Source organism: Ammospiza nelsoni, chromosome 21 (assembly GCF_027579445.1).
Source record: "Ammospiza nelsoni isolate bAmmNel1 chromosome 21, bAmmNel1.pri, whole genome shotgun sequence".
In the NCBI taxonomy this organism is placed as follows: domain Eukaryota; kingdom Metazoa; phylum Chordata; class Aves; order Passeriformes; family Passerellidae; genus Ammospiza; species Ammospiza nelsoni.
This window is the reverse complement of record NC_080653.1, coordinates 9,929,976-9,955,407: the sequence shown is the minus strand read 5'-3', so window position 1 is coordinate 9,955,407 and position 25,432 is coordinate 9,929,976. Positions and strand designations below refer to the sequence as shown.

Here is a 25,432-nt window from a genome sequence, read left to right as displayed (position 1 = left end):
TATTAATTAAATGCCTCCTTAAGAGAGTTTCTAGGATTGTGTAATTTAAAGGGCAGCAGAATGTTTTTGCAAAACCAAATTAACTATTATTTTTCAAAAGGAAGGATATTTTTGCAAATTGCTGGATTCTTCTTTTGTGATCAAATTCTTTGGCTTGCTCAGGTACTAGGATGACAATAACTTAGAGAGTGACACTTAGATCAAATGGTGTTTAATGGCAAAATACTTGTTTAAGTGGTGTTATTCTTGGCTGTGTGAGATGTGCAGGAGGGATGGGGACAAACCAGCAGAGAACTCTTCCTCCAGTGAGAGCAGCACTTAGCCAGCATTGTGAGCTCTTTATTTAACATCAAGGCAGGATTTTGTTTGAAGCCAGGGCTGAAGCATCATCCCAGCTCATTCTGCAGTGCTCATTGGCAATCAGGCTGGGCTCATTACAGAGAACAAAACAAGAGGTGCCTTTTGATTCTGTCCTTGGCTGCTTGCTCTGAAACCCCACTTTTACTCCTAATTCCAGGCAGTGACCAGCACACAGTGCCTGCAGGGCTGATTCACTGAGAATTTTACTTTCTGGGGCTGATAAACCCCTTAATACCATCGTGTCTCACCACAGGAGCTGCACAGGTGCTCAGGCCTGGGTTTTGGGAGGATCCCTGTATAGGTTTTTATGGTGTTAAAAACGAGCAGAATCCTCCCTTCATTTGGGCAGATCAGAGGTATAAAGGCCTTTATGAACTGTGATAATGAAAACCAACTTGTGTGTAAATGATCCACATCTCTCCACACTACAGGAATTGGTTTTTGTGCTTTTGAGAGTAGTTTTAAAGTCTACTGGGCTGCAGCTTTATGTCAGTCAATTGTCTTTACTTCACCACATTTAAAAGCAAAGTACAGATGTTTTATTTGTGCTAAAGCTGAGTTGCTAAATACATTGTTGTCTGCACTTGGGCAAGTTCTCCACATCCAGTGGACAATCTGTTCTTTCAGCCCATAAAGTTTCTTCCTGCTGCCCCTGCAGAGGGGAGGAAGGATCAGATCCCCTGGGCTCCCCAGGGAAGGTGTTTGGGGCACAAGGCCTCGAGGATGCAATGTGGGAATAAGTGGAGCATGAAAACCTGTAGAGATGTTATTTTCACAATTTATAGATGAAATACAGTGTAGAGAAATCAGCCCTAAATTTTATATATGATCAATAATTCTGGAGCCTTGGTGTTCCAGTGTTGAGCTTGGAGTTGGAGGATGCCAGGACATTTCCTGCTCTTCCTCTGGAGTTCCACTTTCCATGGGAGCCTCGAGGGATGCAGACCAATAATGACTTAATTTTGAAAGCTGGGCTGAGCTTCTGAGCCCACCAGAGCAGGGGATTGTGTGGGATCCCAATTCCTGTGGGAATTCCTGCTGTGGTCAGTGCAGAGCCTGAGCTGGATTTGCCTCCTGGGCTCCAGCTGGGATTTCCAGAAGCATCCATACAAACATCTCCATCCCCTGGATCTGCTTTGGGAGGCAAGTGAAGTGTAGGAGTTTTCATGTCTGTTCAAAGGTTGTTTCAATCATTCACTCCTGTTTTTGGAAGGTTTGGGCCTGGTTTCCCTGTCAGGCTGCCCTGCCAAGAACTATATGTACAACAAACCCTGTGGGCCGCCAGGAAAGATGAGAATTATCCCCTTGGATTTTTTAGGGCTTCTGCTTCAACTTCCAATTTGTTAAGGCAAGTAAGTAGCCTTAGAGCCTCTGAAAAGGACATTTTGTTACCTAAGCTTCCTGGTGGTCTTCTCCTGGGACAGCTTTTCCCAATAAAAGCTTTTCTCTGCATTCAGATTCAGCGTAGAGGGATTTTCCAGCTGCAGGACTCAATCCTGGCTTCTCACCCTTCTAGAGGGAGCAAAAGACACAACATTTTTCAATAAAAGTCCTTAAAACAAACTGAAAATACAATGATTAAAACATTTCTCTAGCTATAACTAAATCCACACTCAATTTGGGAGTAGGACCAGCTTTTAAGTCAGTGAGATAGGGCAGGTACATTCCAATTTTAGTGTCAAAGAGGAAAGTTTTCAAATAAGATTCTCAGTTAGTAAACAGCTAAAAAATGGTGCTGGTTTATAAATACCTGGGTTTTTTTTTTTTCTTTTAAGTGTGGTAAATAAATGATCTGCTTTCCAGAAGTGTTGCTCCTGCCAGCTTGGCAGCTGAGAGCTGTGAAGTGCAAGACATTGAAAACGTAAAATAATTACGCTTCCTCGGCTACAAAAGAGATTTTCCACCCATTAATAACAAGAAAATTAATGTTGGGCCAGCAGTAAAACAGATTAAACTGTGTCACCCTTGGGATGCCTGACTGCACCTTTAACAGACCTGAAATTGCTCTGATTATTTTAATGTTCTATATTGAAATGTGACAGTGGCCTTGAGTTAATTGTTAAAGAGGGTGAAATTGGAACATCTCTGCTCAAGTTTTTTCCCATTGATCAGAGAAAGTGGGCAGGAAAACACTTCTGGAGAGTCAATCAAGCTGTAATTATTTAATGACAGAATAATTCTTCAGCTTTTCTGTTCATTTTCTTCTGGTTTTCAGCTTGAATTATTCCCTTGGAAGACAAATATGTTCAAATTAAGGCAGTTTGGTGAGCTGCAGTTACAAATGTTGTGTCCCTCTGTCCCATGTCACCAAAAGGAGGAATCTTTCATGATTGATCAAGAATTGCATTTTGGGTTGGTTGTGAAGGAAGAGCTGTAGCCATGGATTATTTTAGGAGTTAAAGGAGTCACAGGGAGTTATTTATTCGCAAAATAATATTTTATTTTTCTTGTCTTTCTTTTGACTTCTTGGGATTTTTAAAATATTTACATTAAATCTTTACATGCTTGCATTTATTTTGCGGTGAACTTTGCTAAAATCAGAATTTCATTATTTAGTTAAGGTTTTTTTTGAGGCCAAATTTTGTAACTGCAGCACATGGTCCACTTGGGAGTACCCAGGGCTTGAGCAGCTCTGATGTTTGGCTGTATTTTCACTTGCCTGGGAGAGGGGTTGAGTGGGTATAAATAAAGCTGCTGTTCTGGATCGGGCCATATAAACTTTGTCCCATGAATGCAATTGCTCAGCCCAGGGAGCTCAGTGGAACAGGAATCCTGTCCCAGGGAGCCTGTGGAAGGTGGCAGTGCCAGGGGAAATCTGTATGGACAGAACCAGGAGCTGCTCTAAGTCACTGTGCACTCTGAGCCTGTAATTTGGGACTCTCCAAAGCTCAGTACCAGCCTTGTGTGGGATCCCAGTGCAGATTTCCAAACTGAAGTGTGAGAGTTCATATTTTTTATCACTTTTTGGACAGGCAGTGAGTTGGTGCAGTGGCTGACTGGTCTCTCCATGGCTGGGCATGGAAATCTGAGGGTTGCATTCCTAAATCCAGTCTGCCCATGGATCCACATTTCCTCCCCACAGATGTGTGCCTGATCCCCAGCACTTGTGCCCTTGGTGTTTTGAACAGAAATCCAACAGAGCTTGAAGGTGTTGGATCCTTCAGTGAGTGCTGGCAGTGACACAGTTTGGGGAAATGGAAAACCCTCTGAAAACTGAAGGGAAGCTCCTGGTGAAGCTCCAAGCGTGAGGACCTCATTTACATGCATGCAATCAGCAGCTGTGTAATTAGGGAGGTGTTGCAGATAGGATGTGGTGGGGCTGCCCAGCTCTCCCAGCGTTCTCTCATTTGCCCCGGGGAGCTGAGGACCGGGTGTCCATCGGAGCTGCGGTGCCAGCCTGGGGCCGGGCTCACGGGGGAGGAAGCTCCCAGATAAACACGGCGCAGCCTCGGCTCCCAGCGCTCCCCTTCCGCTTCCAGCCCCTATAATTAGCAGCCTTTTCTTTTCCTTGTATTCCCAGTTGACGCAAATGCTTTTTGTGGCTTGGCACCTCATTTAGGGCGTGGGCTTAGTTTATGGCCAGGCCGGAGTCTGGTTTAGTCTTCTGATACTGCAGAAATAGCTCTTAAGCCACAGTCTACATCTGTACTGGTTTTTCCTTTTATGCATATATTCCTCGTGTTTTTATTTCTGTCCTGAAAGAAGCTGATTGTTTCCCCAAACAGAATGCAGGAAAAGTAGGAAGCTGTAAATTAGGGCAGGTAAAACAAAGCTTTGCTAATTTTTTTTCCCTGTCTAGGATATCTCTTCCTTTGAAACTGGATTTTAATCATCTCTGTGGACTTAAAACAACCACACAGTAAAACAGTCATTAATTTAATCTGGCTGCACCCTCGTACTGTGGATAAGCAAAATCAGAATTTTTGCAATGAGATATATACTAAATGAAGTCTGGTTTACACATAAATTTCCACTGGGTCCTGTGTATGCAAGACTTCCAATGGATTTCAGCTGTTATCTGTTAAACCGGGATTAATGCCAGTTGGAAAAATAAGCAGGAAATCCTCAAGAATTATTCACTTTTCATCTCTGATTATTCACCCATAAAGTCCCTCATAGGAGAAAACATTCAGACTGAACTTAGCATGGCTTTAACCTGTGTTTCCTTCTAAACAACTTTGGGAAAACTGTCACAAGGCCTCTTCAGAAGCTTGAGTTGAAGTTTCCTGCACTTGAAAGTGAAAGTGAGGTAGGACCAGGATTCTGGTTCGTGTTTCTCCACTGGGATTAGGAATTCCTGCTGGGATGCTGCAGGGAGATGGAGAGAGAAACAAAATGGCTGAGCCGTGATAATGGAAAACTGGGATTCTTCAGTGTGAAGTAATGAGAGCTGGAAAATCCCACCACAAACCCCAGCCCAGTGTTCTGAAACATGGGTGATTTATTGTTTGAATAACAGGGGCGAGGAAGAGATTTCAGAATGCTGTTTTATAAATACACGTTCTTTCCCATCTGTGGTGTTGTGCTTGGGACCTCCGTGTTGATACAAGTCCTGCCAGAATATATTTGTACTTCAAATGCAAATGTGGGTGTGAAAGGGCCTCCTTTAACTTACTGAAAAAGAGTCTCTAATACAAGTGAAGGGCCTGTTTTCCCTGGGCTTTCATCTAATAAATGCATTTATTCCAAACGGGACAGGCAGCAGGAGTTTAGATCAGACACAAACTGCCAAATCAGATACCACTCATCTTTCTATTTTTAAATCAATTCCTTTCCAGCCACAAATGTATTATCTTTCACCTCTGTACTCCTTCAAGTTAGCATAAACAGAGAAAAGAAACCCCAAACCAAACCCAGAAAACCCAAAGGCAAAGCACACATGGAACCAAGAGCTGGGAGCATCATCTGGAGCTGCTCAGAGCTGCAGGTACACAGGTGGATGTCACAGCTGTGGCTCTGGGATCCAGGGTGTCACTGTAGGAACAAACAGGGACCACCATGGGTTCTGGGGGCTCCTGTGCCACAGGTTTTGGTGTTTGTGCCCAAAGTGAGCCCTGCTGTGCCTGGTGACACAGCAGGGTAGGGTAGGGTAGGGAAGGAGCCTGTGAGGAGCAGGGGGATGATGCCCTGCCTGTGCTGCCCACAGACACCTGCGGCTCTCGCCAGCGCTGGAAACCAGATCCTGCTGAGCTGAACACCCCTGGATTGCATGGACAACAAGGGTGGTGATCCTGTGTTTTCACTGGCTTGGGATCATTGCACAGCGTTTTGTCTCCAGTTCCAGACAGATTTTTGGCAGATTTAGGGGTTTTTTACCATCTTGAGTGCATCGTGCCGTGCGCTGGGATCCACAGGAAGAACGCTCTGCTGGGAGCTCTGGGTGCACTCTGCCCTGGGTCTGTATTTATAAAAGACTTCTCAAGCCTTGAGGGAGGAAAAAATATCTGTTTGCAGAGCTTGTCTGCTCAGTATTCAGAGAAGTCTTATGGATCCATCTCCTCCAGCTTCTCCTTCTCCAAAGGTCCTTTCCATCAGGAATAAGAGAGAGCACAAAAGGACCCAAAGCACCTCCACGTCTGTATAAAGCTGTCTAAAGCTTGAGGAGAGACAAGCATGGGAATAGAGAAGATAAATTCTTACTGGGTTGAATTAGATCTTTTGGAATATCCTCACTCCAGTAACAGCAGCAGCCTGATTCCAGCACACAAACCCCTCTTTGCTTCCAGCTTTCTCTGCTGGAAATGCTATATATTATTGAGGACCGCACACTTCACTGGAGGGGAAGTGTAGTTTGTGATGTTGCAGAACAGAATTAATGCAAATTGTGTGCATAATCCCACACGAAAGGCTTGGCTGCCTCGCACCGGAGCAACTTGAGCTGTATTTCCTATCAACACAGTCACTACAAATCAAGGAAATTGCCAGTTAAGCCAACATTAACATCCAGACCAACCTCAGCTCACATGCCTTACCGCCCAAACATAATACCCCAGCGCTCTCCCGGATTTCTCAGCTCCATAACAAACTCCCTTTCATTTCTAACACTCGGGGCCGGAGGAACAGCCGGGAACAGTAAAAGTGTGTCTGCTGGAGGGAATCTTGCTGAGCTCAGATGTGAGCTGCTGCGTTTGTGCGAGCTGCAGGAAATGCCTGGGTGCAGCGTGGGTGGCCGCGCCGGGCCCGGCCCTGCCAGCCCCAGTGGTCAAGCTCAGGGGAGGCTTGGAGGCAGTTGTGTCTCCGAGAGTAATTTGGATTTTGTACCTTGCTGCTGGTGGGCCTCAGCACCTTGGAATTGCGTGTTTGCCTTCACAGGATCCTTCTTTCAGAGGTTTTGGAGAAGCTGAGTGTGCCCTGTTGGTGCCACGCAGGCTCTGAGGGTGCTGTGTTACCCTGGGTGAGGTTTCAGGACATGGGACCCACAGGGCCAAGCCTTCAGCCTCTGAGGCCAAAGGAATTTTTCTTTCTGGGCCTAAAGACCGGGAAGAAAAGACAGAAATTTTTTCTGTCTGGGCCTAAAGGACCCAATCTCTTGGATTTCAGCATTGCCACAGAGGGAGAGCACTCAGGATACCAAGCTAGTGATGAAATGGTGTCCCATAGAAAAGCTGATCACACTTAATTTTTACTCTGCTGCTTGGCATGCTTTTTACAGTTTAGTACTAGAATTTTACAGTTTAATACTAGAATTTTACTGTTTAATACTGGAATTTTACAACTGTCATAAGGTAGAGAATCAGTGGTAACATGTGAGAAGTTTCAGTTGTGTGCTGTTGGTATCTGGGGCAGCAGAGGGAAAAGCAATTTCAGGTATCACCTGTAAATAAATGAAGGCAATGGACACTCATTTATGGCAGAAATAAGATAACCTCTGAATAAGTGTCATGTAAAACATGGAGACTAAGTTCTCTTCTTGCAGGATAAAAGATTTTAGTTGAGCTTTATGTGGAGAAATGTTGCAACAGACCCAAGTGGGAATTCCTGGTTTTTCTTTAATAGATGAGTACCTTGAAAAATATTTAGAACGTCACTATTAAACTGCTAAAATCACTTTTACTTGATGTTAACTAAATGTTAGAGGGTTACTTTGGGTGATAACCTTTTAAACTTCATTAATATCAGAAAAATAAATCTGTAGTTTGTTACTGTAATCCTAAGTTCTGCCATAATGCTGTATTGTCCTTGTGTGTACAAAAATACTTCATTTTTTGTATAAATTGCTATAAATTTATGGCAAATTGACTTCAAGTATCTTTGTAAAAAAACTGGGTTATGGTGTGGGCTGAGACATTGTAGGATAAAAAAAAGTAAATAGCAAATGTAAGTTACTGTGGTTCTGTTGATCTAATTGAATCATTTCAGTACCTCCACCAGTGGCCTGTTTTCAATGAACCTGGTACCTCATTTAGTGTTTAATTTGAAGCTCTCAACTCTGCTTTTCATCAATAAATCAGACAGTTCCTTTCATTTACAAGGAAGATGCTTCTTCAGGATTGTTTTGGTATGGGCTGTTTTGGCTGGATTTCGATAATCTCTTCTTCCAAAAATTGTTATTGTGGAGACATCAATCTTTTTTAGACTGGCTCTTGCCCAGGGAAGAGCATTTTGGGGTTTTGCTGTAACATTCATCACTTCAATGCTTCATATTGGTTGCACAGTTCTCAGATTTAGTTGGAATATTCAGATTTTTCAGATGTTTTTATAGATTTGTGTTGTAATATTATCTTAATATATTAATACTTAAGTAGTAGTACTGTGAATATGATTTCAGTTGAAGTCCTGATTCATTTTTATGAGGTGAATCCCTTTCAATTCAGTAATTTTCTGTGTTTTCTTCTGTTTCCAAACCCCAAATGTAAGCCACACTCAGTGTTTTTTACACAGACACTTTAAGCCTCTTTTGCAGCGATTAATCTTTTGCTCTTTTGTGTTTCTTTTCTCTCTTTTTTTCCCCAGGGATGTTGCTGGTCACCACTGACACATTAGGCCATGATTTCCATGTTTTCCAAATCCTGACACATCCTTGGTCATCATCACAAAGTGCCGTCCATCACTTGTACACACTTCACAGGGGAGAGACCGAAGCCAAAGTAAGTGAAACTCTTTGCTGGGGAATAATCCCCAGGCACCTTATACATTCTGTGTATGTTGGCACCTTAATGTTTGTTTCAGCACACAAAGAGCCTTTCTTGTGCTCCAGCCACAGAAGGGATAAGAGCAGAGCGTTTAACCTGGACAATAATAAATTCTTGCCCTTTGCAATGAGGTGCTGTCAGATTTATTCAGATCTGGCACTGCCTCCAAAGAGCCCTGATTATTGGCTGTGTTTGCACTTAACCTTTTCTCATGTAACATGTTCAACATTTGTCTCGTGCCCGTGAGGGAACTGTCAGCGTTTGCCTGACTCTGGTGGTAAAAGCCACAGACAGACAATTAAAGAGTTGAAAGGAAGAGTTAATCAAAAGGCTGTGATTAACTTTTCTTGGCACGGTGGGGGAACCTGCAGAGACTCCCCAGTTTAACTTCCCTGTTGAAAAATCCCCCTGTCAGAGATGGAGGGCTAAGTTAGGATATTGTCCAAGGGTGGGGAAGTGTGGAATTGTATTTTAAGCAATGCTCAGTGAAGTGATTTGCTGTGAGGTGGGGAAAAGGGATCTGCTCTCACTGGCAGAGCCGTGCCTGTGGCAGCAGCGAGTTCTGCTCGAGTCCTTATGGCAGAGCCTCACCTTTGGAGCATGAGGAACTGCTGAGGAACCTGCTTTAAACACAGGAATAAAAATGTCACCACAGGGTAAGGAATGAGTATTGCACTTGCTGATGCAATTGCACACGGGCAGCACAGATGTAAAGCACAGTGACAGGGACAGCCTGGGGCTCTGGGATTGTCACTCTGGCACTGGGAGCTTTGGCTGGTTCTGGTACCTGATAACAGTTCCTTCAAACCTTTTATTTTTGCTGTGAGTTGAGCAGTTTCCCTCAAGTTTCTCACCATACCTTTGTAACAAGTGGAATGTGAAAGCTTTATTGAACTTAGCAGTGGTTGATCAAGTTTTGATCTGGGTGAATTTACATTTCTGGTAGTTTAAATACTCTAAAGCTTTCCTGCTGCCATTCTGGAAAAGTGAAATTGCTGTTACAGGCAATAGTGTACTATAAGAAGAAAAACCAGTCTGGAAAGTGAGAGGAAATTAGGAAAAACTGTTCATTTGGGATAATATATATAGTTCTAACAAGTAGTTTTTATAAATATTACAAACAGCAGTGAGATCTGTGTGTATATACATACTCTGCCATCTACTTGGGCACGTTCTATAACGTGTTTAATGTTTTAGAGTTATTTTTGTTCTCCCTTCATACAAAGACTCAATATTGAAACCCAAAGCACAGGACTTCAGTCATGAGGAACAAAGATGTTCTTCTGGTTTTTACAGCTGATAAACTTGTTTTCAAGGCACACATTGGAAACCAAACAGAACATGTTTTAGAGAAGAAACCCTTATTGATACATGTTTTTTTGGAATATAGTATTAGCATCTCTGTGAAAGCATTGCATTAAAATTCACAGAATCAACATAGTAAAATTTTTTCCTAGTTTGCCACACAGTTTTCTTTTGGGATGTGAACAGTATAGCTTTTGGAATGGCATAAAATGGAGAAAATTCTTACCAGTCTGAGGTGTGTTGGTGGATTTCACAGCTCCCTGGATAATTAAACAATATTGCATTGGTACCTGTGATTCTCAACACACATAGTTTGAAATATTTATATAATATGAGGGATTGTTTCACTTTTTTTTCTTTTGGAATAACAGCACTTGTAGCTGTTCAATGAGAGGAGAGTTTGCTGGTGCTGCTCTTTTGTTGTGTGAATTTCATGTATGAGGAGCATTAGACAAGAATTTTGGAGGCTGTTCAATATAAAACTCTCAGTGCAGCCCACACTGGGAGCCTCTGTACCTCCTGTCTGGTTAGAACAGTACGTATACATTTGCTACCAGACCTTTTTCCTTTTTTCTTTTTTTCCCCTCTGGTTTAAAACTAACTGTGAATCAAGGCCAATGGTCTTAAAGGTCACCTTCTGTACTGGAGCTATAAAAAGTTCTAATTTGTGTTGATGGACATGAGTGATTATCAGTGTCAGAATTTGTTTAGCTAGTACCCATTATAAGTTGTTTAAACATCATCATTATGGCCATGTTATATGTGGGATTTTAATGTCCCTGCTGAAATCAGCTCTGCTTTTGTATGTGAGATTTTGGCTGACAGAGCTTCACCCACTTTTCCCAAAATCTCCTTTTTGTGACTCAGATGAAGATGGGGTGGGATGGAAGGTGGGCCTCTGCCTCAGAAGGGAGTTGTGAAGACAATGACCATGGCAGAATGTGAAGTGCTCAGATAATTCACTGAGTCCCAAGGTCACAGTGTTCACAGTCACTGTTCTGCAAGCACAGACAGAATCCCTGTTTGGTTGTACCAGATTAAGATCTTTTAGCCTTTGAGTGCCACTTGTGCTCTAGATTTTATATTTTTTTTTCCCTTAAGAGGACAAAGAGCAGCACTGGGTAACACCAGGAGGGTCCATTGCAAGGGCTGGCTGTATTTTACTGAGTCAGAGCTGAACCTCTCAGAGGATCTGTGCTTGCACAGTTCAGCTGGAAAGAGGAGAAATGTGCACGTGTATGTGCTGCACATTTTGGTTAAGGATACATCTGCTTGTCCTCCAGCTCCTGCATTGTGAGGCAACACTTACTGCACTCATATTTTTACCCAAGAGCATTCTGGAAGGTTTCTAATGAAGGCATAGCATGTTCTGAACTGAGGAAGCTCATTTACTTGCAGATGAAAGTTAGCCTGTCACCTGATGATCCTTTCTCTTTGATCTGAAATTGTAAACAGCAAAAACAAAATCCCTGAAAACAGCATTATCTCAGCCTAGGACAAATAAACGTAACGATAGCATCAGCTGGCTGCTGGCCAGCCCCTCTGTAATCCTGTACTCTGTCAGACTCCTGTTATTCCCACTCCCAAACTGCAGCTAGAACTGCCTTCAGCTGGAGAAGGTGAACAGGGAATGATAGAAACATTCCAGCCTGCCTGCTGATGTGAGGCTTTTCCAGGGAATGCAGGAATGTTTCAGTGATGTGATTCCACAGAGACTGCTCAGGGTTGTGTCATACCCTGTGCCCAGGTAGTGAAACATTGGAACAACTTCCAGGTATTGGATGTGAATCTTCATGGCCTTGAGAAATCCCTTCCTGTCTGTGACATGCTCATAGATGCAGTTATTGAAATAGACTCTGTAAAACTAGGAAGACTTTCTTATTTTTAGGAAAGAAGCTGGGGATGGGCTTGAAATAATCAAGATTGGTTTGGGAAGTTGATCAGCGTCAGATGAGAGCTGCCAAGAAGAAGCTGCTGCAGTCAGAAGCAGCTTGGCTGCCCTGGGGAGCTGAGCCCTGAGCAGCATTTGCAGGCTCAGACACTGACAGAGAGCTCAGCTCTGTTAAAGGCCCCACATGGATCTCTCCTGTGCCCACATTCTGCCCTTGCTTTACACAGAACTGAAATCACTGTTGAGGACTTGGGGAGACACAGTTGGGTCTGTGTGGGTCTGATAAATCATATTGTGTAGACCATGATTTTATTATTTTTTCATTTATGTTTGTTGCTACATCATTTCCTTAATTTTCTCAGCCAAGAAAATTCACATACAGACCAGTTTTCTAATTTATTTTGACCCTTACCTCCTCAGGACTGCTGCTCTTTCTCATTGCTTAATGATACTGGTGTTTTCTTTTTGCCATCTCCCTGCACAGCATAATTCAATACTTGAGTCCTGTGCTTCAAATCAGGGTGTTTTTTCTCTGTGACACAGCACAGTGATCATGAACAGGTCACGTTCCTGTTGTAGCACTGCTGCTCCTACTCTCCAGGTTTAATTAAATGCAGTAAAATGCACAAGAATACACAGATTGCACCTGGTGTAACTCCACACAACTGACAGAGGGGTGGAAAAAAAGAGTGCTAGGAAGATCAAAATGCGGTTTATTTCTGATCATTATTGTTGAAATCCAGGGTTCAGCACTGAGGTTGGTTTTCTGTTATGTGATTTACCTGGACACAGTCCTGTGCCAGGTGCTCTGGGCTGACCCTGTTTGAGCAGGGAGCTTGGGCCAGATGAGCTTCTGTGGCCCTTCCAACCCAACCCATCCTGTGATTCTGTGATTCAGAAATTATTTTTTGATCTGTACAGTATTGAAAGCTGATCCTCTGTGGAGCTGCTCACATGTGCTGTGTCCTTGGAAGACTCTGTATATTAAATTACCTGAATGTGTCACTCAGGGCAGGCTCTGAGTGGTAGCTACATTTTAATTCAGTTTTCTGGAGGATTTTACATCATAATGTTCAAAACACAGGGAAACAGAGAAGTGGAAGTTATAAAGAAGAATAATTGGAGGGAAGCAGGAGAAGACAGGAAGCACACTGACCTTTTGGAGGATGTCCAGAGGGGGCCACCAAAATGTTTAGAGAGCTGGAGCCCCTCTCATATGAGGAAAGGCTGAGAGAATTGGGATTGTTCAGCCTGCAAAAGAGGCTTTGGAGTGGTGCATTTGTGGCCTTGCAGTACCTGAAGGGAGCCTGCAAGAAAGATGGAGAGTCTAGACTGAAAAGAATTTGAAAACATCTTACAGGTTCCCAAATTAAACAAAATTTCAGGTCTGTAACTCCCTTTACTGGTCCAGACAGAGGAGGATAGATAAAATTTTAAAATACAGACGTGAGTATTAAATGTGGCATTGACCTTGAGCTATGGAATAAACTTTGCATCGTGAGAGATCTGCTGTACTTTGTACTTTATTAACATATATCTGTAAACACTATGGGGTCTTGATTGATCTTTGGTATCTAAACATTACATCATAATTAACAACAAATCCAGAAATATATTATAAATACATGAAATAATAGTACATTAACCTAAAGAACAGCAATAAACTGCAACGCTTAGCATAAACTTGAAAACCACTAATGGGCCACTGTGCAGTTTGTTTATACTCTGAGCAGTCGAGAACTCAGCATAATGTACAGGAACGTGGTGGGGAACAGCTCAGCCCAGGCATAATTTATAGGGCTTTATTCATGGACACAGCTGATTTTTGAAGTTGTTTCTGAGACTGCCACGATGAGCATTGTCCTTTCAGCCTGGTCCAAGCCTTCTTCCAGTTCTCCTGGAGAGTTCTGGGCTCCTTCGCGTTGCACAGATGGGTTTGTGCCGGTTTGGTGTGAGCGTGTTTAATTCATGCCCTTGGAATTGGAAATATTCTCTGAATCAGCTCCTTGGACTGCCTGTGGTTCTGCTGCTCCTCCTGGGTCTGTGAAAGACAAATGAGACCAGTGAGCAGTAGGTGAATCACGAGGAACAGCAGCTTCCAAAATACTCTGCCACTGCTGAGCGGGGTTTCATAGCTTCGTTCCTGTAAATCTTTATTCATTGCACGCTCTCCTGTCAGCACTTTTTCCATGTTATTCCTGAGCATCACAACCCTTCTGCCTTTGAGGTTTCAGCCATGTTTCAGGCAGCCATGGCCACGATGCCCACTCTGACCGCAGCCAATGTTTGTGAGCACTTTTTAAAAGAGAGCGTTTGGGATTACGGAGTTCCACACTTTCTTCCTGTAGATCAGGAATACTTTTTTCTGTGTAATGTTTACACTGAGGAAAAAAAAAAACATCCTGTAGTGATTGTTTCCCATTTCTTGGCTGGGGTTGTCATTTGCCAGGGCTGTTGTGTGTAGTTTTTGAAGGAACATAACCCTCAGGGTGCCAACTGGAAACTGAGTACTAAAGTAGAAACACACATTTTGTTGCATGCTATAGTGAGATGGAATTTTTTTTCTGTCATCTCATAGTTCTGTTGTAACTGAGAGTGGCAGTTTTTACACAGTTCATATGTTTGGTTTTGACCAGGAGAATTTGCCACTTTAACAGCAAGTACTAAAATACTCTTGGAGCCATCGTTTTCCCTGACTCCACGGCCTTTGGGGTTCTTTGGAGCCCTTATTAATCCCTGTGGGGTCTCTAATCCCTTCTGAGCAGCCTGTTAAGGTGAAACACTTTGTAAGCCAGCTCAGAGCTCCGAGTGCTGCACTGTAGGTGTTCAGAGCTGAATCCTGGAAGTGCCAAAGCTGTCAGGTTTGGGAGCTCTCTGAGCTGCCTCCTTGGGGATATCACCAGGACTGAAAGGGGCAGGTGTGCAGCGCTGGTTTTAGTTGATCTCGGTAATGTTGATGAAGCATTTTGTGTAGTGACAGTCTGCCAATCAAATATCTTGTCACAAGTCACCAGACTTAAATCCTTTTTTTATCTCCGAGGCTTCAGGCTCAGTTGGAAACTTGCACTTGGATGAATACTTTGCTGCTTTTGTCTGGAATAGCTGGAGTGCATTTCTGGAATATTTGTCAAGATTTTATCAGTGTTCACTCCAATTTGAGTACCTAGTGCATTGTAAAACTGGCTTCAGCGAAATCTTAAAGAATTTTATTTAGCTTATGCTGTTTAATAATATAATGAAAACTAATCCTTCGTCTATATATTTGTTTGCTGTGGTAAATCCCACTTGTGTCCACGGTTCCTTTTAGTCAGCTTTTACCTTTAAAAACATTTTTGGAACAATTGTTTCAGGACTTTTTTTGTCTATGATAAATCATTTTAACTTCGACTACTTGTTTTCTTGAGTTGTCTGCCAGGACAGGCTTGGAAACAAACTTTAATCTCTCTTTTAAAGCATTCCTTCAGGAACAAGAATTTGCTTTCCATCAAAGCGTTGTGTAAAGCACACTTGAAAGAGAATTAAATCCTTCTGGACTTCGTATCTGAGATCTATGCAAGGAGTAACCCTAGTGGAAAATGTTTAACTGTATTTTTATATTTGCTTCAAAACTGACCATTTTAAGCTAAAATAAGACTTGTGCCAGTATTTGTCAAAATCAGGCCCAGTGGTGAGATCTCTCTCTTTTGTTCTCATCCCTCCCTTTTCCCGTTTTTGGGCAATCTCTGAAGATTAAACAAGCAAATACAAAACATGTAATTGAAACAATTTCCCAGCTCTTTTTAGAACAAAATTCTGTTTGAAAACTATATCAAGATCTTGTGGCTTTCTGCAGCACTTTGCAGCATGGTTTGTTGTCATAATCTCAGAATATGTTGAAAAGTACACAAAATTTGGAACTGTGAATTACAGTGTATATACTGAATACGAAGTCCATTGATAAATGCACCAAAATTCAAGTTATTGCCTAAATGTGAAGGGGTTTTTTTTGCCATTTCCAGTTCAGATTTGTGTTTGAGACACACCCCCTGTGTTGGAGGCGTGCACGTTGGTGGCTTCATTCCCCTGTCACCCTTTTTTCCAGGTACAGGACATCTCCTTCAGCCACGACTGCCGCTGGGTGGTGGTCAGCACGCTCCGAGGCACCTCCCACGTGTTCCCCATCAATCCCTACGGGGGCCAGCCCTGTGTCAGGACCCACATGTCCCCACGGGTGGTCAATCGCATGAGCCGCTTCCAGAAGAGTGCGGGGCTGGAGGAGATCGAGCAGGAGCTGACGTCGAAGCAGGGCGGGCGCTGCAGCCCCGTGCCCGGCCTGTCCAGCAGCCCCTCTGGCTCACCTCTCCATGGTAAATCCACTTCCTTCCTTCCTTTCTGTCATGAGCATGGTATGCATTTCATAAAATGCTGTAGATATTGTGCAAAAATATGTTATGTATGCAGATACTGCAGGAACGAGCCAAGGTGGAAACGCTTCGGAAAAATCAGTTCTAGTTTTGCACTTTGCTTTCAGTAAACAGTCCTATCACAGATGGGTTAATAATTTCTACTCAAAACTGAAAGGTTGGGAGTCTTTACGTTTCAGGTTTTGTTTCCATGTAGCACACAGGCAGTAAGCTGGTCTGTATTCAAAGAATTTTATTGCCTAAAATTCTCGTTGCTCATTGGCCTTGATGATCACAAAGCACATCTGGATATCTACAATAGTACTGCTTGAGGAAAAATGTGGGAACAAGGCAGTGGGGAGCTGATGGCACAGATTTGTGTCTACTTTTTGTGTGTGTGGGAACAATGTGACAAATAATGTGTAAAGGTAAAGAAATCTGTCAGAATTGATCTGTCCATCCTGTTCCTGGAAAAACTCGAAGGATGTGAAGGGGAGCTTCAAAAAATGTTCAAAAATTATCAATGTCACAGCTTTTCCAGTTTATCTTTGCTTTCAGCCTTCCTCTTTCATGGGGTCTGTGCTACAAGCTGTTTTGCTTGCATTCAGGATTTGCTGCATCCTTATGCCTCCTTTCTGTTGGAGAGTAAGTCACAAGTTCCATGGAAGTGGAAGTTTGAATAGCAGCTTGTTTGGGGTAGCCACCCTTTTCCAGCCTGAGAGTATTAAAAATGGCCAGGAACAGTCCCTCTGCCCTAATTATGAGTAGGATTAGGAGCTCTTGTGAAAGCCCAACTATGTGCTGGGCTTTCTGCTATAGAGAGAACCTTTGTGGGATTTCTGAATCAAAGGAACTGCTTTATGACTTGGTGATTATTAAGGGAACCAGACTTGTCTCAGAACAACCCTCTCTATTTTTGCCTTTCTTTGGACTTCTCTGAACAAAGGTTTGTGCATGGCTGTTCTGGAGCCATCCTCTTCTGCCTGGAGCCACTGGAAGGCACCCAAAACGTGCTCTAAACTTTCTTCCTCTTTGGAGCCAGTTGTGTATCCACCATTTCACTTCCTCTCATCTCTGTACAGCAGCTCAGCCTGAAGCAGGCTGGGGAGTGCTCCAAAGGTTTGCTATGGCACATCCAACTGCTTGTAACTGTGAGCATCATGGAGAGGAGAGGAAGGAACTGTCAATTTGTGGCTATCACCCAGCCAATTCTATTTTCTGTCCAGGGAAATTGCAGTGAGTTGTTGCCTTTACAATCCTCCAAGGTACATTTGAAGTTTTGAATAGATTTGACACTTTCTAAAAAGAAGAATCAGCAGTTTCAGGATGCTCAGTGGTGGAGGTGGGAGACAGGCGTGCATGGACGAGTCACAGAGAAAGGCAGCAGCTTTCAGGGCAGTGTTCAAGAGTTCTGGGCCTTCAGTTTGCAGATGTCTGTCTTGAAAGATAATAAATCAGATTTCTTTCAAGATCTCTGTGCAGCCATCAGTGCTTGAAAATGAGATCTGTTTAAACAAACAGCTCCACTGGAAGTCTGCACATGGGTGCTGAGAATTAAGGCAGGAAGGTGCCTTTGATTCCTGGAGGACTTCACTCAGATTGTGCTCATCACTTCTGCAGGGCAGAAGTTGGACACGTGCTATGATTGTGTGTTGGGAACTTGCAAAACTTCATACGAATCTTTTCCATGAGAAATTTGTGGGGATTTGTAGAGGAGTTAGCACAGATGCCTTAAAAAATCAAGGAAAAAAATAGTTGTGTTTGAAAGAGTCCATTCGGTAAAATACTGTAATATTTTCAGTAATTTTATTGCTGCGTTTTCATTTCAGTAATCTTTCAGTTCCCCTGGCTGAAGGCAGGCAGGATATTGAACCCTATTCTAAGCTTTTTATAAAAAGCCATTTATCATCAACTTGTAAAAGACCCCTGAAGTTCAGAGCGACTTTCAGCAGAGGGATTGTGTGTGTGTGTGTGTGGCAGCAGGATTAGGCAGAGACCGATGATTATTTTAATTTGTGAGCTAAGATGTGTTTATTCAGATTGTAACAGCTCCTTACCATATTATAATGTTAAATTATTGTTGTTTGGAGGAGTCCCGGCAGTCTGGTGACAGAAGTGTAAACGAGTACTCGAAACTGAAAAGAGCAGTTCTGGGTTTCATTCTTTGCTTTACTTCTAAGCTCTGCAACCCTTGGTGAATTTTATTCAGCTGATTTTGTCTGTCAGCTCTCTGCTGTGTGACAACAGCAATAATCTCTGTGTTCCCCGCGTGTGGAATGACTTTAATTTTGCAGCTTTCCTCAAGAAGAATAACTGTTATGTTCCTTAATCACCCCTCTAAGTGCAGATGATTAGAATGGAAATAAAGCCAGAGACCATGTCCTGGAGAGCACCACTGCTCTGGGACAAGGTGTTGATTAATCAAGTGACTGATTCAGAGGAGATTGAGGCTAACTGGAGGATTTTTCTTTGTGGAGTCACATCATCACGATTTTCCTCTTACATAGTTTCCAATTTTCAGTGAACCCTACATTAAAAAACTACTTTTAATCTTTATGCTGATATCTGTCTTATCTTCCCTTTTGCTTAGCAATTGTAACTTATTGATAGTAACTTGTGATTAGCTTTTGTTCTTGTAAATATTTCCAGAGCTCGGGCTCTGTCGTATTTTTCTCACTTGTTTTTTTCCTCCAAGTCTCAAAATGAAACTGTTTGCAACTGTTTGTGTATATAGTAGCAAGGCAATCTATTTACATTGTGTTGGAGCACCCTAGGACTGTTTACCCACACAATGTCAGCCTTTGCTGGGGGTAGGGATGATTTCATTTCCAAATGAATCATTGTTTGGCTTTGTTCTTTCTAGCAGAATGAAGTAAACTGTTAAATAGAGGATGATGAAGAGATATTTCCTTTGCACCTTTAAGAGCCGACAGAGATTTTGTTTGGGCTGTTCTGTCTGTTAATGCAGTGAGGTTGTATTTTTGTCATTCCCTTGGATTGCCAGAGTGTGTTGTCAGGAATATCTGAGTTATGTCGGGAGCCTTTTATGGGCTTTACTATTATAAGACTATTACAGCATCGGTTGGTTGTTGGGGTGAACATTAGGGTAAAATGTGGCCTTATGTGACCATTTCATTTGTATAAAATTGGGTTTAGGGTCCTTACCTGTCTCACAGGTAGGCTGTGAGGATTAAGGGATGAGTTGTTAAAGCAGAGCATGCCCTTGGTGTTGCAAACTTCTCTGTCTTCTCTTCAGGACACATATGAATAGCAAGGAGAATTTAGCTGTAAAAATGCAATGCTTTACTTGGACGGTTGAAAACTACACGTAACTCCAATTATTTTAATCCTGCAAATTAAAACTTACAGAATGTTATTGGTTCTTGCACCACCAGTAAGTGAAATAAAGTCTGCAGCTCTGCTCATTCGGTTTTCGCTGCTGTTGGCTGCAGGAATTTCCAGCACCAGAACAAATAATAATCCAGTAAGTTAACGTTGGATCTACAGCAACACATCCACACCTACTAAAAATATTCTATAATAATATGATACTCTCTGAATTTGCCTTGCATTTCATTGGGGATTGAAGTATTTATTTATTTGCCAAAAAACTGTTCATAGTACGCCGTGGTTCTGTTTCAGATTTAATACCGACACTGAGAGGGAGTATATAAATTTAGAATTACTAAAAAACCATGTTGTTCTCTATACAGTGTATTCAGGCTTGTATTTATCTCTTTATAAATATTTTAGTATGGCACGTTTTTCATTGCAAAATCTTTTCTAAGTTTAAAAATCAAAAGGTTTTCTCTTGCTTTTCCTTAATTTGTCACAATCATAATATGATTAAAATCCAAGCATAAGACTGGAAGTTTGATAAACATGCAGCCTGAGATGCTTTACATATTTTCATGTTACTTTTCACTATTTCCCAGAGTGAAACTCCTTTTACTAGAAGAATTCTTATGGGAAAGCAGAGTTGAAAGGACTGACATCATCAGCCCTTCCTGAAAAACAGATTGGTTTCCTTTAAGTAACACTCACTTAAGAAACCACCTATTTAGAGAAAGGCAGACAAAAATAGTTTCAAAGAAAATTAACTGTATAATAACTTAAAGCACTGGAGGGCAGTTCCTTCACGAAACGCTGAGAACGGTTCTTGAAAAAACTCTCTATTAAGTTTAAGTTTCCTCTTTGTAGAAGTTTGTGCGGAAACAGCAGAGCGAGCTGCAGCATCGGCCCGCGTTGTTTTATCGTCCTTTTAACATTCCTATTTGTATTATTGTCGTGCTTCTCCACAGCGTCACACTCGGCTCTTTTTAAATTTAAGCGTCATTTCAAACAATTTGAAATAATTCCTTTTGCAGCTCCGTTTCTTAGCGCAGATTTCGGCCCGGCCGCGGCGGCTCCCTCAGCGCTCCCGCTTCACGGCCAGGGCCTGCAGGGGGCGCCCTCTCCCCGGCCATGGCGCCTCAGGCGGGGCCGGCCCTGAGGGGGGACCCGGCGTGGAGCCGCCGTAACACGGACAAATGGTGGCGATGAGAATAAACCCCTCTCTTTTTCACTAATTCAGGCACTGAGCTGCTTGCATGGGCATCGTAAATATTTATTTACTTCCAAATAGAAACCCTCCACATTCGCTGTGCTGCCTGAAGCATCGAGCGATTCCCTTTACACCTTCACCTGAAGTTTCTCTTCACGGTTTTAAGACGGTTGAGAAAAAGCCCAAAATTAATTTACCTGGTGGGAATTTTCTGCTAGTGACTTTTAGACACCATTCTGTGATTCTATGATGATTCTTTCTTTCTTAAGCAGTCCCGGTGGTGGTGATGGAAGGTCCCATATGTAGGGCTGGGAGAAGAGGTGGGAAGAGCTGGAATCACCAATTTGGGAATTGGCCAGCAGCTAACTGGATTTTAGGAAGCTGTGTTTGCTGTGGTTTAGCTGCCTTTTTTCCCCTCCTCCTTTTTTTTTTTTTTTGATAATCGGTAGAGAATCAGTGGAGTGAAAGAAGTGGGTGGTGTATTTTGGATAGTTCCTGAAGTGGAAGGAAAAGATCCATTCCCTTCAGATAAGTAGGGAAGTAGACTGATAAATTCTGTCACAAGGGAAGTTCGTGTCTGCACATCAAGTGTTTCTGAAGCAGGTTTTTGTAAACAGCGCAGATCGAAGACTAGGACATGTTTGTGTTGATATTTGAAGGAAAAATTTCAAATATTGTGGATAGATTGAAAATTGAAGGAGACGGACATCAGAAGGGAATTGCAGCTCTGGAGAGAGGGAGTGTAAAAATCTATGACTGGGTGATTTAGCACAGCAAATGCTGCAGCAGTGGTCAGAGCAAACTGTTTCAGTAAGGTTGTGGGCAGACAGACAGAGGGGAAATAATCAGCAGCACACAGGAGACTGTGATGGCAGAGATGGATCATGAGGTGAAGGGAAAGGGGAAGGCAGAGAGGAGTGGGATTACCACAGATGTGAGCGTCCCACTGAAGTTTGCCTGTCAAGATGGATGATTTCAGTCTTGGTAACATCAAATGGAAGGAAATTTTGAGAGGGTCAAGTGCTGATGTGTCAGAGTCAGGTAGTGAGGGAGTCCACAAAGTGCTAACTGGAATTTTAAGTGTTTATCTGAAAACGACTTACTGAATGACAGTTTGTAATTCTATGGTTATTTCAATTGTTCCTTTGATTACTCCCTCTTAGTTTACGGTAAACCCATGTTTTTCCATCTGCAAATCTCCCCAGCTAACCAGGTACATAAAAAACAGGCTAGTGCATTTCCTTTTTGTACACTGCAAGTAATAAAGACATCCTGCAGCTGATGCAGTGCTTTGATCGGGTTTTGCAGTTGCCAATTGGAAATTGATAAATAATGATATGAATGATCTATGATAAGGAACATGCTTGACTTTACATTTTCTCAGTGCCTCAGTTCAGAGGGTTAGGTACACTTATGTACAGCTGAAATGAGTGTGATCAGCATAAAAGCCATCACTAGGATTGAGATTTGGAGTTACAGAGCAGCTGAAAAGAGTTGGTCACTGAAGGAGTGACGCAGGAAAGATTCTCTGCATGGTTCATGGCCAAAGCACAAAGGGGAAAGGCTGGAATTAGGTCAGGAGAAGAGTGGGCTAGCACAGAGAGACACTGCAGTCCAGACATTTGTTGGTGGGTCAAGGAATGTAAGTGGTTCAAGGGAGCTGCCATCGGTGAAATGACAGAAAGTAGCTTTGCTCACCTGATACGAGCCTGTAATATGTTGGATCAGAAGGTGAGAAAGTAGAATCTAGAGTTTTTCAAGAGACTGTATCAGCTGAAGGAGGAGGTTTGAGTATGGAGGGTGTTGCGTGACAAGGGAGGTTTGGCATGAGGGAAGGTGAAAGCATGTGAAGCTCCGTGTAAGTAACCAACGAGGGGAAGGAATGGGGCAAGAGCTGGTGGGAACAATCATTTTATCTGATGGACATGCTGAGTTCAAGCCCCAACACCTTCCACTTCCCCTGGCCGTGGGTATTCTGGGAATCCAGGGCTGCTCCCTGGTGTGTGCAGCCTGAATCAGACTTTCTGTCTGTATGATTGGTGATGGATTATGCAGTAAATGGGTGTTGCCCTTGCTGCCCTCTTTTTTTTTCCAGTTTATTATTCTTAAGTAAGGCATTTAATCAACTGTGCATCTTTGGTAGCCTGAAAAATGTAAACACTTTATGGAAAGAAATGTAAGCATTAAGATTAGAAATAAAATGTACTTCTATCTTTTAAAAGGTTTATCTTTACCCTTAAATATGCTGATTGAGCTTATTCTTTTTCACTTAGCCCTTGTGGGCTGTTAAAATCAGTTGCTTTTTCCCATCTCAAGGAAATGCATCTTTGACACTTCTCATGACCTGAGTCACGATGCTGTCACAGAGCCAGAAAACATCCTCAACGGTCATGGGTAAAAGAGCAGAGTTGCCAAGGGTGTGTGGTGGGTGCAGGAGGGACAGATTGCTTCAGTTCCTATCCTATGGGTGTTTCAGACAAGCCATTTATTATAATTACCCATGGATATTATTATCAAGTTCTCAAATGCAGTGGTTCTCAAGGCACTTTTTTTTTCCTACATGTCTTGGGATAAATCTCCTGTATTCAACCGGGATTGAATTCAGATGTGGAAATATTTGTTTTTATGGTTGCAACTGGAGGGAAAATAAGGCAGAGATGGAAAGGTGAGGATAAAAAAAATCACAAATGTATTAACATGTAGTTTATCATCAAAATAAATTGTAGTTAGCTCAGCCCTTTGGGTAAGGGGATGCCATTAAACTTTCCCTATCTCCTCACTGAACACTTTTGCACACAGAGATGTCCTTCAGAAATTCCCAGCCCAGTTCATTCTGCAGTTTCTATGACCAGCAGATGAGTTTTTCTGACTGTGCTGTCTCAGTACAAAAGACATTAAGCTCATAAAAATAATTTTATTCTGTGTCATTTGGAAGAGAAGTCTGAGACACCAAAACTTTCCAAAGTTTACAATGCTGAAGCATCTCGGAGTCGTTCTGAAAGAAGGCTTTGAATTGAAGTCTGTGCTGATGTGAATTATGATGGATGGACACAACGAGGGGCAGCAATAGTGCATTCTTGTTTTCTCAAGCGCTTCATCATTCACCAGCAGACAGTGTTAGCAAAATTCCCATGTGCAAGAAATCGGAGCAACAGAGCCTCTCCCCAGCGCCCGGAGGCTGCCTGCACGATAACCTCATTAGTGCACTGTTAGTCTGAGCTCACACAGTCCTGTCCTCTCAAGAGTTTGCAAACCCCAGCCCAGAGCTGTGGTAGCCACAGCCTCTGTTCCAGAGCTCCCTTACAGCCACGTGCTGGGGAGGATGGCACTGCTCCTTCGGGCTTGTTTGCAGCACACCGTGCTGCCATACCTGTAGTACTTGTAAGAAACTAATCCTGCACTGTTCCCATCAGTGGAGAGCTGAAGGTGCAAGATCTGTTTCAAAGAGGATGGGCTTGGCCTTTGCTGGAGAGGACCCAGCAGAGGGTGGCCAGATTGGCTGTTCTGGCTGGTAACACCATCTGGAACAGCCCAGCTGAAGCGTTGCCGCCGCTGCCTGCACAGAGCCTGGAGCCAACAGCTGGCAAACCAGTTTGGTTGGGTTTATTTCGAGCTTTGCCCATACATGGACCTGAGCCTTGCACAAACAGTATTTTTAGTTAAATAAGTCCTGAAAGATGATTATTATGCCAGATTTGTGTGTGTGATGGTGGAGGGGTTGTTCTCTAAGGAAATCCATCTTTGTCCAGGTAGAGGCAGCAAAGGGGTCATGGAAGTTCCTTCTCTGCTGAGCACAAGAGATTATTGAGTATCAGTGAGTGGGACACTTCATAACTGAGGGACAAAGTTCCTGAAACTGAAGATAGTAGAAAAACTCCAGAGGGAGGAAGGGACTGTTATGAGGCCATGTTCAGATTTTGAGTGGATGTTGCTGAAGTTCAAGGAGCTGGGGTGAGAGGGCAGGGGACTCTGTCCCAGCAGTGACCGAGACACTTGGGCTGGCGCTTGTGTGTCTCTGCTGAGCACTCTGACTTTGGGGCTGTCACCATCACATGCCTTGCCTGGATGCAAGCAGAGAGCAAGCTCTGCTCTCTTAGGGTGACCGTGAGATTTAGTGCAGCTGTGTTTCCAAAGGTTCCATATCAAACGGATTTAAATGTTACAATAACAACCGGCTACGTTATTTTCTCCCGTCCATTCCAATGGAAGCAAGTTAGTGATAGGTTTAGCTCTGAGTAGCTACTTGATATGTGTACAGGAGCTAAGACATAATATTCCTCCTTTAATGGGTCTAATTGTACTGGGAATATTGAGGGTTAGGGTGTGAAATGAGTTTAAATTTGATAGGACACAATTCAAGGAAATGGCAATGTAACTTTAATTGAGAGGCGATCGTTAACTAAAATAATCCGTTTCCTGACTTTTTCTAGGAAAATGTCTAGCATTCTACAAAGAAAGATAACACATGTTGGACTGAATAAAACAAAACATGAAAGCAGGAGCCCACTTTGGCAGTAATTAGGGCTCGTGGTGCTGGGTGTGTTTCCCGTTGCTGGGTTTGTCTGTCAGGCTCTTCCAGGGGCTCCGTGAGCCAGCATTGCTTCCGCTGCCTTCTCCGCTCGGGTCACAAGGCAGCGTTTCTCACCAGGGCGCTGCTGTTTCCTCTTCCGACTGTAGTAGATTACAGATTATACTGGAACATGTCTGAGGAAAGGTCAGAAACGAGGGTGAAAGTCTTGGAACTGAAGCTGGGAAGCTTTCCATTCTCATCCGGGAAACTTCTTGTGTTGAATAAAAAGCAAAGCAAAATAAACCACCA

At 42.9% G+C, this 25,432-nt stretch overlaps 1 protein-coding gene across 5 annotated transcripts in view; it reads left to right on the top strand.

Annotated features, from left to right (window-relative positions):
• The window catches only part of BCAS3 (BCAS3 microtubule associated cell migration factor), a 296,865-nt gene that overhangs the window by 62,395 nt on the left and 209,038 nt on the right, over positions 1 to 25,432 (top strand). For all 5 annotated transcript variants that reach the window (XM_059487012.1, XM_059487010.1, XM_059487013.1 and 2 more), the window contains exons 14-15: positions 8,314 to 8,447; positions 15,770 to 16,034. In XM_059487012.1, coding sequence (XP_059342995.1) covers positions 8,314 to 8,447; positions 15,770 to 16,034 — 399 coding nt within the window. The remainder of the gene's footprint in view (positions 1 to 8,313; positions 8,448 to 15,769; positions 16,035 to 25,432) is intronic.